Here is a 20,533-nt window from a genome sequence, read left to right as displayed (position 1 = left end):
GACCACAAAACAAATGTGTTCTACCACTGTCCTTACTTTAATTTGTTGCAATTGAGATTAATTATTCCTTTTACACCTGAACTCAGGAAAAAGGTTTCCATTTTTAAACGCGCAGGTTATTGCAGTACACCAATTTTATACGCGTTCAAAAACACATCGATTCATGTGAATGCAACAATAGTATATAGCTAGCTACAGAAAGGAAGTGACGTCAGTAATCAGAAAAAGTTACAAAATAGATACAAAAGTAAAAATTTAAAAGCATAATCATCTACGTATTTGTTATCATTCCCCTTATTTCTAAGATACTGGAAGTGTATATTTTATACATGCCAAGAAAGTTTCCCAGCTAATTATATCAGATAAAATTAAATTTATCAGCCTTAGGCGCGAATCACCAATTTACCGGTCAACCTCGTCCTATATATCTGAAGAGTAATTCTAAACGTTAATAAAATAAAAATTCATCAAAGGGATAATAAATGTTACGAGAACTCGATAGCTACAAGGAATGACATTCTTAAATCGTCATTGATTTTGTTTTAATATTATACTTACAAAGCTACCACAGAGTTGTTCAGATAATTGTACAAATATTTTCAGCTCTGGTGTCAATTGTTACACTTTCATTTTTTAAGCATTATGTTCGTGCCATATTTGTCATTCTAACATTCGACAAAATAACTAATTGACTGATTTTGCAACCAAAATAATCACCAGCACCCATAGATTCTTCCAATCATGAAGTTTTAACTCAATAAAACTTCACATTACATGCAGATATGGCACTTAGCTACATAGCCAATTGCAGTTAGCCAGAAATCCTCAACTCCGAGTTGAGGCTTTCTTGCCCAAACTCAATTTGGTCAAACACTGAGAAAAGTGGTCCTGGCCTGCACAATTATGATATTGCTATATTATAATACATTCCAAAGATGACATACTTTATCCTTCATGCCACTTGAGGTTATGTTGAACTGCCTGACGCTTCACACTAATCCATCTTAAAGTCCTTTTTTTTAGTGTAATTACAGACCTATAATAGATGGTCATTGGCTTCTATTATAAAGCGATTGAAACACATTCCAAACATCATTGACAACATTGAAAGTTGTTGTTGTTTCCGCACTCTTTACAACATAACTCATGAACCTACAAAAAGTATATCTGATATTTGAATTCGTTTTCTTTTACACACTCGCTATGAAATGATCAATGCAATTTTCGGGGCAATTTTTGCTAAAGCTCACTACCATTCACAAGATGCTGTGAACTACCAAATCGCAACAGTTTACAATAGTTGCACTAATTCCACTATTCTTAATCATACTTGACATAACGAATAGGATACAACTTCCGGTTATAGGACCAAATTTGAGTTGAATCAGACACTTATATTGCTAGTTGCAAAAGGTTTAGTTCACAAAAATATTAAACCTGTTTTTCTCTAAATGGCATTTCTTGAGTTATGGCTTTCTGGTTCTCAACCCTCGATATATATATTTGTGAAGGGGTGTGGTGGGCTGTGCGTAGGGGTGTGTATAAATGTATACTGTTCTCGCATATCTTAGAAAGTAATAATGTTTTGGTAACACACTCATGTTTCCCTTGTACTTCGTCCCTGGAGCGTAATCGCTAAATCGCGCTTAATTTTGATAGATAAAGACAAGCTTAATTTTTCGGAAAGGTCAAGTCAGATTCGATTCAGCAAGCAGATTGCGTTTAAAGTAGTATCGACATACACGTGGTTTCGGTTTATCTGAACCAATCAAATCTTTTGCTTTGGCAAAATATCCACTTCTATATGGCCGTAAGTAAAATAAGCAATCCACGAGATGATTCCAATATTCAAAATGTCGTTTTGTCAAAATACGCAATAGACGTAGTACCTTGATGTTATTTATGAGGCCTTCATTCATTGTGAACTTAATATACACGGATGCATGATGAAAAACCGTGAGTGCAATTTATCAATTTAAAGTGCGCTTGAAGAGTGATGCATGTTTGGTAGTATATAGTATAAAAGGAACATTAATCAATTGATCATAAGTCAGGGGAAAAGGTTAGGCCTCAATATAGCTACAAGTATCGACCCCATTATGAATGAATGATTACAAATTAACTGCTGATGAATGATGACCAACCCAGTCGTTGAAATATGACGGGGAAACCTCTGCCGTTACATCAATTCTGTGCTATTTTGACAAGTTTCAAGTAGGCTCGATGCAAATGGAATATATTTATATTTGCATATCTTTCAAATGTACTCATTGGCTCAAGTGGGTGGAAATATTGTTTGATTTGATTAAGGAAAGTATATATGACGTCAAACTTATGAAATGTACATGAAAGCGTGCAATATTTTGTAAAAATTCTTTAGCGTTAATTACTGTGTAAATACTAGTAAGTATTAACTAAACACAAAATAAGAAAGTAATTCAATTTCTTTCCCTATTTTGGAACAAAAGTTTAATATCGACTAAAATTGACAATACAATTTTACAATCAAACCATAATCAACTTGATTTTCTACGTATTTTTTTTTTACTTATTTTTCAATTTCATGCATTATCGATTGAAAGTATTTGTTTTTCAAACTGCCCTAGAACCAATTATGATATGGACTGCATGCTGTATACACCCTCGAGATATAAAGAGCACAATAATCGATCAAAAATTTCTGCCTTAACATCATATAGATAAAAGTAAAATATTTCACTTTGACAAGTATTTTAAGTCATTTCTAACTGAAAAGGTTTCATTTATATGTACAATAGACGTTGGAGTAAAATAATGGACTTGAATCGGTATAAACAAGGCACAAAGTGGGAGATTATACTTGCATTCTAGGTACTTATAAATCAATTAAGAATTGAATATTCATTAGATTTCAAGGAAACATTTTGCCAATTATGTATGCATAGGCACACTTTGTTGACAGTATAATATCAGTCACAAGTCACTTTAAACAATGACCACAGGCTATACGTTTAATGCGCAAAGTTCACAGCAGAGACCGATTTTTCTGATCTATTGTGTTTTAATGATGAGAAATGAAATACACGGAACAAGATTACAAGAGAATAAACGATGCTTACAAAATCCGTCAATAAAGATATAATTGGAAAATGTATAATTGAAAATGGCTAAAATGTTTAAGTTGAATCCCCAAATTTTATGCATTTCTACTGATATGAACGGAAAGTTTACCCTTACTTTCCTGCAATAAGGTATTCTGCTCCAATTTTGAAATAAAACCATCAACTATATAAGGAAATGAGATTATTTACTTCGTTTTGATTTACTCACACTTAAACCACGGAATCACCATTATTGCTCCCTTAATATGGCAAACACTGGCTCAGTTCAAATGTGTTGTAATGCATAACAATGGCTAATCCGAACAGCCTATTGTCCCGTCACATGATTGACAGCTATTGGCGAGTTACCAGGTTTGATTGACGTGCCTATTGACGATTAACGAGACCAAAGCGGCTAGGCGTTTTGGTTTCATATCGTTTATATCTTTTGTTTGAATTTAATAGAAAAAGTGAGCAGATCCTGATCAGATACAGAAAACCCAGAGGGTTACAATGGATGTTGACTAAGAGATAAATTACCGGTTTTATAAAAGAAATAATTACAAAACTAGATTAAAGATTGAACTGAGCCACTACATAGATAGGCCTGAATGGATTCTCATTCATGTCGTAACGGCACATGTTATTCACTGTAACGGTGCTATAATCTGTGACACTGGGTGCGCAATGCGGTATTTAGTTGGATAGTTTGATCAAAAATTAATTGAGCATTCGTTTTAGGTCAAGATACCAAATTCTGCAAACTGTAAAAACAGTTTACATGGTTTAGCAAAAAACTAAATAATCAAGATTTGTTTCGTTCTTCGTTTAATACGCCATTTTTATTCGGTAACTTACTTTTGTGATAGTAAATTTACCTAGACGAGCAACTTTTAACAGCTTTTACTCCTTAAACAACGATGCCCGTCCACCAAGTAATTACCATCGACCATCGGCCCATTACCTGTGTGCGACCTTGCACCTTCCGTTGTGGGTACATGCTAACTACAAGACATCCTGTAGGTAAATTGTCGCAGGTAAGTTTTAGGTAACTCACAACAATCGTGGGTAACATAGTAAGCTACTTTCAAAGTCATGTCGTAGGTAGTGCACGTGTGGATGCACTTGTTCTTAGGTAATCATATACCTACAAGTTACCTATAGACCTACGGCGATTAAACTACAATATTTCGTGTAGGTCCTTGTAGGTAGCGTTTGCCTACGACCGAAGTTGCAAGGTCACGCGCAGGTAAAATGGGCCGAAGATATGTGGTACGTGGGTCGTTGTTAAAAGGATTCAACGCTCATCGTCGGTAATATCATCGTTATTAAGTTACCGTCTAAAAAGTATATGTGTGGGGGTGGGTTGTGGTTGGGGGTGTATAGGGTCTTTCATTGTCTTTGGGTGAGAGATTGGATCTTGAACCTAAACTAGAGGTGGTGTGGGTGAGAAAATGATTTTTAATAAAATGGGTGCTTTTGATGAAAGCTGACATAGTCTCCTTTAACAATGGATTTAAAAATAAGTAATGAAATCAGTGATGACTGAATGTTGCTGTTGAAATTGAAAAATAAGGCCCTTGGGTGACAGATTAAATGAAAAAAATAGGGGTCATCAAGTTTCACTTCGAAGCAGATGCAAGGATGTTGACATGTTTTCATTTGCTTGTTTATTTACTCGTATGCGTTTGTTTGCTTGGTTTTGTTTGTTTCAAGAGAAAGTAAACACAGATCACCTAATTATAACGGTAGTAGGGCAATCCGTCAGGCCATCGCTAAAGTTCAATTTATCGCGATCCGATTGCTAGCCTCATATTTAAGTCAATTTTGAAGATTAACTAAACCATGCCGATTAATGAAAATGTTAATCCGGGTAGATTAAGATCTCCTATTTCATATTTGCCTACATCTTTTTTTAATCGCATTAACTTATTTCATAAACTTGTTACTGGGAAACACTGATGTAAATAATCACTTATAAAAATACTTGATATATGCATTGGTTTGCGATTACCTTTGATATTTAGAGTGAATTCTTAGATGTTGGCGCGTTTTGAATCGTATTATAGATTCCACTGCGTATCCACTTAACAGACTGCTATATCCTCCTCTTTTTATCTACCCTAGATACTTTTGAGTTATTTTAATAACAAATTTTCATCTCTATGCCCATTTTATGTTAACTTGACGCCCTTGTAACAGCTTTGCTACAACTTCGTCATTTGAGAACAGCCATGTTGTCTATACGATCTAGAGAAGCATTAATTTCAAATTCATTAAATTACTACTAAAATCGATTTGATCATTCACTATAAAATGAGTTCCAAATCCCGTCGCAGAATGCCAATAATTTTATTTAAATGAAATATCACTAATTACTGATCTCTGTTTTTTTCTGTTCGTAAAAGTTGCCTAATGTCAGTGAAAACACAATAATTTTCAATAAAACACTTCAATTAAGCCTTTCAAATATCAAAATTAAATAAGATTCGTCAAATTCTGATGTTTAATTTTTACTCTCAGCTTATATCCATTAATTGTTGTAAAATAAGAAATTATTACATTTATCTTCACAAAATTCCAACGTCGCCTTCAAACTTTACCTTTATGTAAGAAAAACAAGAGTTAATTCACAAACCTGACAGTTCTAGTCATAACCTTATTATTAGCATAGCAGTGTTTTTACAATTATACAATTGGGTTTTATAAATTGCTTAAGAGTATTTATACAATGCACAAATGGAAACATAGAAAACATGAATTTTATTTTTGTTACCAAGTCGGTGTTTGGTCAGAAATGACTCTTGTCCGTAGGCTACTGTCAGTAATGAATCCTTATGACAATATGAACCGCGCATTTAATTCTGTGGTGCGTCAGAAGATCCCTTGTGCAAAAGCTATACGATGTTATTGAACTGAGCGAAGTCACTCGGTAATCAAGGTCTGTTGCAAGAACCGTGTACATGTTTCGTATTTTCTGTAATTTTACAATAAAACTATTGTATCGTGTGATATGGTGAGTTGTATAACTATTTAGAATGCTCATGGAAGTTTATAAGTCGCATTCAATATCTCATTAAATTCTAATAAATAATGGTAAAATTGTCTCGCAGCAAACATTACAATACTAAAAAGTCGTCTACAAATTTAATAACCTAGTGTTTGAGGGATGACGCCACACGCCTGACATTGTAACGACAAAATGACTCAAAGATAGGTTAACTGTCTAGATTGCAAGTTAACTTTGCTGTGGTGAACACACCTTATTCCTGGCATCATACATCCTGGTTTGGAGGAGGAACAAACTAAGAATAAAAACTGAAACCCTACACTAATTTAGTGCTTATCTTTAGATAAATAGTTAGTGGGCAAATATATTTCATTTCAATCATTATTTCTACATTGTGGACAATATTGAGGTGCTTTACTTCCGTGAGAATAAACACATAGAAAGATGTAGTGTAAATTTGGCAATTCACGTCAATTTGTGGCTATAAATGTATGAAATATGAACATTGGGTGAAGTCTTTAGTCTAACTGGGAAAAAAGAAAAGATCATGAATCATCTGAAAACGAGGAACGTATAAATTGAGAAAAATAATAATCAAACAAACACACAATACACACACACAGGTCATCCCTTCACCCCCCCCCACACACACCCAGAGCAAAAAAAAAGGCGCGTAATGTTATGAATATCGTGGTATCCAAAGTAATAGTTGAACTTTATTTTTGTTGTTGTTAATTAAAGTAGTATTTCGTAGTCCTCTTCTTATGACATTTTTTTAGTAGATATCTAAAAAACTTATTCCCAAAATTTAAGTTGATTCTGATGTTGCGTTTTTGAGTTATGCATGATTATGTGTATTACACTGCTCCATAGATAATGTGTCGTAAGTTTATTCTGGTATACCATAACACGATTCAAATTTTACGACATTGTGGCTAAACGAATTAATCTGCAAGAAATATTTTGTACATAAGCATTATGTAGCCAGAGGTTTCCAGTGGTATAAATATCTTAACTTTTTTGAGTAAAATGGGGGGGGGGGATGATGTTGTGGATCACGAAATGCCCCTTTAAGTACTCTATTATCAACGTATAATAACATTAACAGGTTGAACTCATTTTATTGTAGTAATACCTGATATTAGATGAATTTGCTACCAAATGTAATACATGACATGAATTACATTAGTGTATTAAAGACTTACCGGTGTCCCCAACATGATGATCAATGTTTAATCCAGGTATCCTAAATCAAAATTTATATACAAGTAGTAATATGAAGCAGTTCCAGTTTATTCCTATATATCAATACCACCATGTTTGCAGCACGCGCTGGGATTTTTTCCACGAGATATACGTAATCTGTTAGCCACAAGTGGAAGTTGCATGATAGCTCCGTACTCAATGAAGTGAAGTGTTGGAATGCGGTGCAATCTGCGCAGCCTAGATATCACGCTTGACGCCCCGCCCCAACCCAGCCCGATTGACTGCCTCCTTGCTAAATATCCGTCTGTAAGAATACCAAGACTTTAATGCACTTTTCTAGCAAAGGTTCATTTTGTCAGATAACATAAGTAGCAAAAGCTACTTAATGATAGTTTCATGATAGCTTTACAGTCACTATTAATCCAGACCATCTAAATATTAAACTATGTTTGATTTGTGCGCTGTATACATGGAATACAAGGCGGAGTGTGAGACAAGCAGTATTTTTCTCCATCTGATGTCTGATGTAAAAACGCCCAGTTATATTTTAAGTTGAAAGCAGCATCCCCACTATACCGATAAATAATATTTACCAAAATGGAAACACAACTTACTTTTGGATACTTATATAAACCAAGGTCACGCATGTATTGTGATACCGTCAGGGTCAAGTACAGATATCATATCACGTTGTTTCAGTGTTTGCTTACTACTTGCCACAATTGTTAAAACAACACAATATATGAGCACAATGGGTGTATTCTGTGACTAATTCAAAGTACTTCAAGAATGTACAATGCTAGGATCATCAGAAATGTTAAGCGTCGCCTCTCTGTCTATTTGCTTTGGTATGTTTTACACGTAAAGCAAACGTGTGTGATCCAATTTTAGCTACATGAAGAACATCCTTACATTTTAAGTAAATTATTTTTTACCTAAAACTGTGTCAAAGGTAAATGAGTCTAGCTGAGAGCGTGTCGGAATACCGGCTTATCTTTTACTACATTGTTTGTGTTTGCTTTCTGAACATGGAGCCCATTTCCGCGCAATGTAAATAAAAAATGAACAGATCAGTACATAAAGCTATGTTAGATTTAATATAAGTAATATTTGATAGATGATGTCATAAAATATTTACAAAACAGTGCAAATGCCTGGCCGGAAGAAGATGATACGACATACTTATTTTTTCTCGTGAGTTTCCAAATATATGCAAATCAAATTATTGCTTTGATGAGTAAGAGCTATTTTTTGTCTTCAAGTTGGAAATGAATGGCAATTATGTTCAAAGAAACTTTGATCTATTACTAATAAAGACTGTAATAGAAAACAATCCTCCCCCTTGATGACAATCCTTTTCTGAACTTGTTGCTCACAAGCCATGTGCGCAGGACAAGTTTCAACTATTCAGCTTCTTCCTCCACCAACAATATCAAATGTAATGAAATCAAAACTCGAGCAGCGGTCGACCGCCGATTCGGGGCGGTTCCGTCCAGTTGGAGCCGGTTTATATTGTTCCAAACAATGGAACGTGGTTCAACCGCCGGTAACCGCCGGGCAACCGGCAGTCGAGTTTTGATTTCATCCCTTACCAGTTTACAAACCTACATCCATCTTATTTGACATAGTTGCCATGCCAAGCAATCTCTTCAAAATCTAAACTCTTTTTAAAGCACGAAAAAAAAAATCACTAATTTTTTTAAATAGAATAAACAAACGACTTAACGTTTTCTGATTACACTTTACGCAGTCTTTTTTCAGTGCAGCATTAATTGGAATTAACACATACTACCGTCTTGTACAAGCGTCAGATATTTCACTGTTTCTGTAAGGCACACAGAGTTATAAAAGTGAGTAGCATCCCGGGGTAGCATCAACATTGAAAGTTTTCTCGAATCTGATCTGTATCATATGTATGCCTGTAAATGCATGCCTGACAAACATACCTGAAACCAAGAACCGAATTACAAAAGCTTAACCGTGGCCATGAATTAATGCTAGCAAAATATATTGTTACCAACATATCAAATGCGACACTCTACACTAAAAAATTGATCAAAGCAATGCATTAATGTTCCATCAAGTAATACAGATGAAAATGTCATGGTTAATAAATTCTTAGCAAAGAAAACATTTCTAACCTTGGGCTGTCCTGAAAGCGCATTGGTATGTATCAAATGTAATAATCGTCTAAGTGTAATACGTCTGACTTGACCATGAATAAAGACAACTCAAAAGATGTTTGAATTTCAACAGAACCGAATACAAACGTTGTTTGATCGTACGCTTGTACATTAGCTTACATTTGAAGCAAATCTGAGAGTGTGATATGACGTCATATCTCCAGTTATTACACTTTCTACTTCAATGTGACCCGATCAAACCAATAGAACCCTATATGCAAAACAAAAATAGTTTTTAAAGATAATTATTATAATAGTTTTTTAGATTATGGTTTAAGGGCCTGGACATAATATTCCTTCTTATATATTTTGTCATTTTGAACAATGTCAAGATAATCACATCTGGGAAACAGTACTTCCAAATTGGATGGAATCAGCAAAATGACACCAATTAATTGGACAATAATATTCAATAAAAAATGAGTACTCAGTGATTTTTTTCGACCCACCGAGGCATTTTGCCTGATCGAGTCACTCAATGATCACATGCGGCTACCATTTGAGATATTCCATTTGAAACCATACACCCCTATAGGAGTGTGATTTTCAAATGGTGTTACCTGAAAGGTTGACTCCATTTGAAACATACACCCCTGTGTGGGAGATTGTCTTCCATAGGGGTGTATGGATTTCAACTGGAATAGCCGATTTATGCGTATCTGTATATGGATGATAAATTAAAACGAAATATTTATTAAAACATAAAAGGACAATAAATTAGAATACTAATTAAGATATTATTGAATTGTACAGGATTGGCACGGTTAATATCTTAAGGTTAAACATGCGTGAATGACCTTGAATTATTTTTCACAAGGACTGCATAATATTCATGCAAGTTTACTGACTATAAGAAATGGACCTGGCAGATATTCAGGAATTCTGAATCTTATACCCGACGAGCACACGTTTAAAAGCGGCCATTGTTGATCACTTTTAGAGTCGTGTAGACAAGCAGCACCTGTTTGTCACTTTCTTTGCTTCATAAAAGTGAAATCGTAGTGGTTGTCATAATAAAGTATAGAGAGGTATATTGCTGTGTGCTGGTGATATTTCTTGACTTGCACCCGGGATTGGTATTAGCTTTGTGTAGGTATGCGAATGTGACTCCTCTTCACTCTCTCTCTTATACAAAGCAACATATGTCTCATCATTATAGCATTTCAGGAAAAAGGTGTCATGGAGAATGCTCTGTTAGATTTAAGTCAAATCATATGGATCTGGATAAGAAAATTATTGTTTATGGATCTCACTAGGCATACAGGTAGGAAAATGTTTTAAAAGGTTATTTTAAAGTTTATTTGCTCAGCGGAAAACATAAATTTCTTTTCTGTAATCGAATTAACCACAAACTTTCTCATTAAGAACTTTTGTAGAATTAACCAATTCCGGAAACTTTTTTATGCGGTGACGCTGATTGGCTGCTCTTGCGATCTACCAATAGTGGCTTGTTAAGTTGGCAAAGGTTTTTCGACGAGCGCATACTCCATGTTGTTCAATCACTTCTGGATTGTGATAATAGGTGTGTCCGTTTTTGCTTTTCATGTAAATATGCGTACATAAATGGACATAATTATTTTTACTCCAATCCTGGTTGAAAGACGATATAAATAGCCTGATGCTTCATAGGTAAGCCTTTTCTGGGTCATTCTATTTTTTCTGCCTGTATACTTATTATTATAACCTTAAGGCAGGTCGGAGAGGAGCGATGTATACACTCAAATATTGAGACAATAAAGCTGACACATAAGATGAATGATAATGGTTCTATAAAGCAGGTCCCAAAGCTTGATATAAGGGGTGTCATTTCCGCACCATGCATGTACATTATGGAAAAGGGAACACGCCCAAAACCTTTTGGTATATTATTGGCTTTAACTCAAGAACGATAAGCCTTATGGTAATATAAATGCGATTATTCCGTGACTCATTTACTATTAGATCAATGTATTAATATTAAGGGGAAGTACACTGCAGTTTTGTAGTTAAATGGTTAAAACACGAAAAGTATGGCCCCTGTCATCCCACTCGCATTTAACTCCTATAAGCCCATACATTTCTGGGTAACCTTTTCCCTACTTTTCCCTACTAAGCAGTGTTCACCTCCCTGACCTTCTCAAATCACCTTATTTGTGGTTAAATGATATGATCAATCACTGTAGCAAATCAAGTCTAAGAGACTCCCTTTAATTTTTACCTTTTTCTCCCGTGTCTCCCTCGCCAAAGTTTCCACTTCTTAGAGATGATTGTATTACACTTATTGAGCTAACAACGCAACCCGGCAATGACGACGCAGAAATGAGAGAAATAACAAAGAACTCTACACAAGTGTTCAAATGGATGAACTATTAAACACAGATATACATGAAAGTGTTATTTCTGAAGAGTGGGTCCTGAAGATTGCTTTGATAGTCACATTTACATACCTTCGGAAGCACTAGATTTATATGATTATTTGTGCAATTAGAATTTAACCAAAGCGATGTTCTGATTTGACACCATTTATCTAGATATAACGAAAAAAACATGGTCTTAGGTATCGACAAACCAGTTTCAAGTCAGCAAAAATGGCACATAGTTTCCTGCTCAAATAACTATTTCTAATTCAGATTTATTACCTTTCAAAAATTGTCAAATATCTTTAGAGGGCTATTGACACACAAATTAAGCAACATATTTGATATTTTCCAAGATAAGGTCTACTACGATATTTGTAGCCCAGTTATACCGCTGACCTTTTCGTGCTTAAGCCAATTGACGAGATAATAGCATTTAGTAGCGAATCTAAGAAACTATCTATGACACAATCAGGCAAAACGAGTCATTTGTCGCTGACATCCATCTCTTGATATAGAGACAAAATTATGTGACTTTGTTTTAGTTTTTTCATTGTGTCAGCAAAATATAAATAATTGTATCTGGAAACTCACAAATTCAATTTCGATTAGATTTTCAGCAAAGTGTAGTTGACCAAATTAGTAAGAGTACGGAATGAAACAAAGAAAATTCTTTTTTTTCGACAAACGACTTATTTTGACTTATCTGCGTCATATTGTAGCCAACAGGCAATATTAAGCTCCGTGATTGGCTGCCTGTTGCCGTACAAGGCGGGCATACTTCATCGCTTTAGTAGAGACAAAGCGGAGGTTTTGCTTACGCCTCAAATTAATTGAATTAATTGAAATTGCTTACCAAAATACTTCATATGAAAACAAATTACTTGAAGAGAGTTTTAATGGACTTAACTGAAATTGAGCCAATATAATTGATAATCATTAAATGATATCTTGTTTTGACAGTTATTTAGAACCCTTCCTCAAAATCAATCCGACTAATAGACAGACATAGAGTGAAATAAATAGATGTGTTTTAATGGTTTCTGGTTTACATTGTGGATTTCAACGATTACAATCTCTTTAGGGTGTTTTTCTTTTGATATGCTACTGTGATTAATATATCTCAAGACTCTCTTTCCTTCGCATCTGGCCGCATCTCCCTCCCCGTTATTTTTCCCACGATTAAAACATGTACGGTATGTCTTATTTGCTTCAACTCCTTTAAAGAGTCAGTTAGGTAATGAATTTTCTTCACAGTCACATTCTCATCATTGTGTCCCACGCACAAACAGTAATTGCAATAGTAAAACACTCGCAAGCCAGACAAAATACCACTTTGAGGCGTTTGCTAGCAAAGCGACTTCCTAGAGATGATTGTATTACACTTATTGTGTCAGTGTCAGCTAACAACGCAACCCGGCAATGACGACGCAGAAATGAGAGAAATAACAAAGAACTCTACACAAGTGTTCAAATGGATTAACTATTAAACACAGATATACATGAAAGTGTTATTTCTGAAGAGTGGGTCCTGAAGATTGCTTTTATAGTCACGTTTACATATCCGTCGGAAGCACTAGATTTGTATAAGTTAGCAACAATGGCGCACAATTTCCTGCTTTAAATGCCTATTTCTAACATGTCTCTTATTCAGATTTATTACCTTTCAAAAATTTTAAAATATTTTTAGAGGGCTATTGACCATGTTGACACACATATAAGGCAACATATTTTCCAAGATAAGGTCCTACTACGATATTTGTAGCCCAGTTATACCGCTGACCTTTTTCGTGCTTAAGCCAATTGACAAGATAATAGCATTTAGTAGCGAAACTATCTGCGACACAATCAGGCAAGATGAGTCATTTGTCGCTGACATCCATCTCTTGAAATAGAGACAAAAATATATATGTGACTTTGTTTTAATTTTTTAATTGTTTCAACAAAATATAAAGAATCATCTGAAAACTCACAAATCCAATTTCAATCAGATTTTCACGAAATTGTAGTTTATCAAATTTGAAAGAGTATAAAATGAAACAAAAAAGATTTTCGACAAACGACTTATTTTGATTTATCTACGTCACATTGTAGCCAACAGGCAATATTAAGCACCGTGATTGGTTTTTGGTTGCCATACAAGGTGGACATACGTCTTCGTTTTAGTAGAGACAAGGCGAAGGTTTTATCATAATTCAATTAAAGTAATCAAAATTGCTTATTAAGATACTTGATATGAAAACAAATTACTTTGACTGAGTTTGATAGATTTACTTAGTAATTAAATAAATGTATCGTTTTTGGGAAGTTAGGCCAGGCAAAAATTTGGAGACCCCCAAACCTACCGTGAGGAAGGCATGTGCACTTAAGTGACCAAATTTTGGTTTAAGTATAAGATCGCCAGTGGTGGCGGATGCATTACAATGTAGACGGGGATGAGCATATTTTGTTCCGATTTTATTAGGGCATTTCAATTTGACACTATGTTAGCCCAAAATGAAGGTAATTTTTGCCGTTTGAAGGGACAATACGCGACAGTGGGCCCTCAAATTTTGCCCTGGCCCATCTGGCCCAATGGTAAATCCAGCGCTGCTTGGGTTCAATTTCTGGGCGGGATCACTTTTCCTATTTCCTCCTTTAATAATTGCTTGACATTGTAACTGGTATAATTTCACAATCAATTTATTAAAATATCCAAAGAATAACATGGTTTTACATGAAAACGTATTTGATCTCTTTCAGAATTGGCTATGACAAAAACAAAATAGGTTTTCCCATCAACGTGCCGAACGAATTAAAAATATATCTATGATCAGTTTTGATGTTAGAATTTATCAAAATATGGATTGAAACTTTAGTACAAACGTCTAGGATGGAATATATATAGTCTTGTATCTTTCAATTGTGCTCTATTTCATGCAACATTTAAGTCATCTACCGTGATACGGTTTCAGCAATATGTTTAGTAAGAAAATATTTCTTTTAGCCGGTGTCAAAGATAGTTGAAGCAGAAGATATAATCCTGGGGCTAACGACCTATTTCGATGAAATCCATCAAAAGAAATGTCAATCGATGAAACATAGATCTTGGAAAGCAAAGTGCTTTTGTAGAAATAAATGACACTAAGAATATAATCCTATATAATGTGGCAAACACGCGTCGATTTGTTGACGATGCAAATGAAGACATTATGATGATTAAAATATACCAATAGACTTGTAAAGAACGTCCGGATGTCAGCTATATTTCTGAATCAAACATCTTACGTTCTCGAGCATATTCAATGCAACAATATTAGCAACAATTATGCAGAGTATGTGCAAGCATTTGTTTCAATGGTCATTTCAGCGGCAAATGTTACTAAATTGATAAAAAGTGCATTATCATGTATCAGGCTCAAATTTCCAATATGATCTCTTTCAGGAATCGTACGGTATCAAATTGATATAATTTTACCGGATAAAGCGTAGCAATAGACGATACTATAGACTGAGGCAAATTTTTCTCTTAACTTAATGGTCAAAAACCTCACGTGGCTTGGTGAAAGCAGAGACTATAATCTGTGAAATAGTGGGTAATAATATTCCTAATATGCTTTTATTATGGGTTGATGTACAACGCGCTTGGGATCGGACGGAGGCAAGTTACACGAGCATACAACACTAAATGTTAGTCATATTAAGGGGTGTCGGAGGGAAGCATGACACGCGGTATTTGCATACAAATATTGAGACAAACATATAGCTGACACACACGAGGAAGAGTGTGGGTTCTATATAGGCGAGCCGCAAGACCTATGGATGAGGACTTGCCAGGGCACTCGTTATATCCCACATTGATCATGATTAATTTCTCCATCAAAGAAGCTGTTTTTCTTATCGTTTTTTAAAAGCTGTTAAAACGCACGTTTTCTCTCTTGATATGTAATTTTTCCATTCGTTTTGTATTTATGTTTGTTTCTCTTCCTGCCTTGGCAGTAGTGTTAATATTTTAATTCGTTATATCAATATGTCTTCCAGAGGAAAAATTAAAATGATAATTGGTTTATACTTCGGAAAGGATGAACATGTACAAAGGAATTCTTGGCCAATAACTGTTCCATCCTGATATTGTTTGAACATGAACAATCTAAAAATTACCTTACATTCTTGAAAGAACTGAATTGTCCCTGATATCTGCTATATACAACATTGTGAATCGCTCTTAATTAGTGGTAATTATAATCATGATGTAACAGGCATTGTTGACTGCCAATACACACTCTGCTACCACTTTTATGAATGTAAAATCTAGAAACGTGAGTAATTATTGTAGTGTTAAGGTGGTACTACACCCCTTGATAAATTTGTGACTATTTTTGCATTTTTCTCAAAAATAATAACACACTGGTAACAAACGTTATGTATATTATAGGGGCAATGAATCCAGTTATTACACTGGAATTTCAGTGACTCGAGACAAGAGGTACGTTATTTATGATAAGAAAAGAGGTACCGGTTAGAATGTACCTCATTTCTGAATATATATAATGAACCACTTGTCTTGAATCACTGAAATTTCTTTGAAGAAATAGGATTCCTTGCCCCTATAATATACATAACGTTTGTTACCAGTGTGTTGAGAAAAATGCAAAATTAGTCACAAAATTTATCAATGGTTGTAGTACCACCTTAAATCTACTGACAAACCTAAGAACTATTGATTGCCGATGGTTTATTGATAATCCCACATTAATGCTTTTTCACCAACTTTAATTGTATGTCATATAACAACTGTACTTCAAAAGATACTCTTTTTGTTCTGCCAGTAACTTTAAACGAATCTTTGAGTTTGTACAAAGCAATCATTCCTATAAAACAAATTGTGTTAGAGATAACAATTCATTTTGATGCAATTATGCCATGTAACTTAGTATTTTCAGATATGAGTGACTTGTTTCGTTAGAGACATCCAGACGTTTGCGGTATTCATGGTATTAATGGATATTACATGTTGTTGGTTCGTTAAGTCTGAAAACCATAACAATAAAAATAAAGATAAATTGTATGTTATGAAACATGCGTAAAACGTATTTCGAATAAGAACTCTTCTTTCCCGTCACGGCAAGCTAGACAATTCATTTGGGAATATGGGGACAAGTTTAATCATGTAGAACACTAATAGTGCTATATAACAATGTGTGGATTACATGCTCATTGGGCTGGGTTGCTTACGGATCTTTATTCGTGCTATTACAAAATATACACAATACAAGAATATTTGACGCTTTGTCAATTTGTCGATGTTTAAATCACCCGGTTGTTTTGCTGTTTTTCAGGTGAATTGTCGAGTTTATCATTGTAAAAGGTGAAGGAATATATAGTAATCCTTTAGAACCTGGTAAAAAAACCTGGACTTTTGGAATACAACGCAGGAATACAATATTTATTTTGGTGATTGATTTCGACTTCGACAGTGACCAACTATAAACGTCTTTGGAACAAATCAATTACGGATTCATCAGGTTTATTAATCAAAACAATTTATGTGTGACAAAACGAGTGAGCTTTGTCAGGGATAATTGTATTGATGACATGGTTTGCCCATGCCACATTTTTTGTTTCGTTTTATACTTCTCTTTTCTGTCTAAAATGTTGAAACATGATATTACTTAACGGCTACGGCCTTACGATGTCATTAATAACATAATCATCTTATAGAAGTGTCATTAAGGGGGTACTACACCCATTGGATTTTTTTGCGGGTTTTCTGCATTTTATGGAGAAATCAGAAAAAAAATTGGTCAAAGTGGTATGCAAAATGAAGGGGCAAATCTTCTTGTTCTATTGGTGGCATCGGTATCAATGTAGCTTACATGCTTTAAAGGTAGAAGCTCGGAAGAGGTATAGACCTCGATTCACAAAATCGAGTTTCTTTAGAATTTCAGAATTGATACCGTTAATCAAATCACAACACTTGTTAAGCATTTGTGACAGACGTTAAAAGTATCAAAATTATTTTTTGGGGGAAATTAATTAATTATGCACAGCTTTGAAAACATTAATATGCATCAATTTCATGTTATCAATGAAATTAAACTTATTTCCCCCCTTCTAGTTGACAATGATATGCAAAATTTGTGTTCGCAAGGCAGCATATTTGTTTCAGGTTTGATAAAGTTAAAATTAAAGAACAGTCAATGCCTTGGTTTTCAGTATTAGGTGAATTTTTGCTCAGTTTTCTGAGGAAATACGGGAAGCTTACAAAACATGATTTATAATGCATTTGTAATGTGAATCGGTATGTTCACAATGATAATAGCTAAATGGGACACCCAACTAGTTCACGTGTAGTAACAGTTTCGTCACTTACCTGTACCGCATGCTGAAATCATTCCACTTTAAGAAAATCCAGTATAAATCCAGTATAAATCCATGAAACTCACTGTATTCGCTTGCCGAAAGACTTGCGCATACATTTTTGTACAGACGCCATGATTTGGTTTTTCTAGCGGTGGGCGATTCGATACCATTTTGGTATCGGTCAATTTCCGATACAATACTTTTATTTTTATGGAACGTAGGCCTATTGAAAACAAAAATAATTATTCGAAAATTGAAAACAAATATTAAATAAAAAATCTTTCATTCTCTATTAGCGACTTCAGGTAGCGAATAAATTGTGTGTGGTAGGCCTATAGGGACCGTCGACCGTTCACAAACACTTGCTGGGGGGGCTGAAGCAAAAAAATTCATCACAAAAATTTTTCGGGGCCCCTTTAGCCTACAGACCTCCTATCATTCACATTTAAAAGTGTATAGAAACTAGTTTACGCTAGAATCCTCATTTCATACAATTTTTAACAATGTTTCACACACCCGAAGTTTTCGTGTTCTTGAGCATTGTAAAGTTGCAATGTTCGAATCCAATCAAAGTAGGCCTAATTGCAAATCTTTTACAAAATATTTTACAAACACCACGGTTATATGTTATGAAAGATTTGAAACTATAGCCAATGTATTGGTTTTGTTTAATGTTTACAATTAATTTCAACACAAAATTGTGTTAATAATGTTTTAAACTTAAATTGTCAACAGAAAGAGTCAGCTGATCATCAGGTTTTATGTCTTCTTTTAACATGAGTGGAAACAAAGGAACCCGAAGAATGTGCAAAGTTATTGACTTCGGCTAGCATCTTAAATTTAAACTCTGAGTCAAAAATAAGCTTTGTTTCATTAATTAAAAAGAAAGTTGTAAAGTTGTTGTATCTTGTTGGTAAAGTGAAGTTTGCTACTGGTTTTATTATTACCTGTGTTGCGATTCGAAATCCCACAAAGAGTAAGTAAGTTCGTTATTAAATGTGGTAGGCCTCAGTACCCTCCAATCCCCAACATAGGCCTACACATGGACTCAATTAAGCGCGGATTCAGGTGGCTGACGCCCCCCAAATAAATAAATAAAGAGAAGAGAAGGGAAGAAAGGAGAAAAGAGAAGAGAAAATGGAGGAAAGGAGGAGAGAAACTAAATTGCACGTAATTGAGTAGGCCCATGTGTAAATAACTGCACAGTCGGGACGATTGGAAGTAGGTCCTATAGAGGCCTGCGACTAGGCATTGCTTGAAGGCGGGTCCTCGTCCTAAAAGCACGTGAAGATGACTGCGGGTCCGCCGATATGCAGGGCCCCTCACATTTTGCCACCAAAGTCAAAAATTAAGACGGACTCCATAACGACTTCATCGATTTATGCATGCTTTAGTAATTGCCAATCTCAAGTTTTGCAAATTGAGTTCGGGCCCTTTTTTCTGTTTAAAGCAATTGATTCAAATAGTAGTGTAAAAACAATGCACCGAATGGCTTCAATTCGACTTTCATTTTGCAAATTTTTCAAACTTCTCAGGGGGGAACATCCCCCTCAGACTCCCCCTTGCGTAGTGGATAAACATATGATCATTTTCGCTCTTCTTCCAACATTTGCAAATTTAAGCCCAATTTGCGGTATAGGCTTACAGCATGTACAGGGAAAACTTGTCCAAGGAAGGTTTCATGGACCATCATTTTACAAATTTGCGGCTTTTTCAAACTAAAATTTTACACACTAGTACCAAAATCCACCAAATCACTTCAATTTAGTCTTCATTTTACCCTCCCCTGCGTAATCGATATACAAGTGGCCATTTTCGCTTCTGCTTTCGCCGATTTATGTTTAAAACAATTTATAGGCCTATGATAATAGGAATTCGAAACTTGTCCACGAAAGGCTCTCACAAATTTTCGGCCGCCAAACTAAAATTTTACACTAGTATATAGGCCTTGGCATAATAGTGCCAAAATTGTCCACCAAATCGCTTCAATTAGATCTTCATTTTGCACACGTTTATTTTATCCCTCAGACAACCCCCTGCGTCGCGCAAGCGCGCTCCGCGGCCATTTTTTTTTCATTTTGTTTTATTTTTTCTACAAATTCGACCCAAACCCCCTGACTGCTCAAGTTCGACAATGGGTACCAAAAGCTGGTATCGCCCATCCCTATGAAGATTGACTACGTACTCTCGCTAAATAAAAATCCCTTAAAAGGGATGAATAAGCGTCCTTATCAACCAATCAACTTTTAAGACAAATAGGTGAAAAACGATGTTTTTTCATAATTTTTTAATTTCACATGATCCGTGCATATATCGCCTAGCTATAAATGAAAAAATATTTTTTTAGACCAATCAAACCAATATATGGGTGTAGTA

General features: G+C 34.9%; 1 protein-coding gene across 2 annotated transcripts in view; it reads right to left on the bottom strand.

The window, feature by feature from the left end:
• Positions 1-20,533, bottom strand: part of LOC140152529 (muscarinic acetylcholine receptor M1-like) — an 83,624-nt gene that overhangs the window by 19,606 nt on the left and 43,485 nt on the right. Inside the window, exon 1 of one of the 2 annotated variants that reach the window (XM_072174885.1) lies at positions 7,296-7,490. The exons of the other annotated variant lie outside the window; for it this stretch is intronic. Within the exon in view, the coding sequence (XP_072030986.1) occupies positions 7,296-7,310 (15 nt within the window). The 5' untranslated portion in view covers positions 7,311-7,490. Of the gene's footprint in view, positions 1-7,295; positions 7,491-20,533 lie in introns of those variants that run through there. 2 annotated transcript variants of the gene reach the window in all.

This window comes from Amphiura filiformis, chromosome 5 (assembly GCF_039555335.1).
Source record: "Amphiura filiformis chromosome 5, Afil_fr2py, whole genome shotgun sequence".
In the NCBI taxonomy this organism is placed as follows: Eukaryota; Metazoa; Echinodermata; class Ophiuroidea; order Amphilepidida; family Amphiuridae; genus Amphiura; species Amphiura filiformis.
This window is presented reverse-complemented; position numbering and strand designations above follow the sequence as displayed.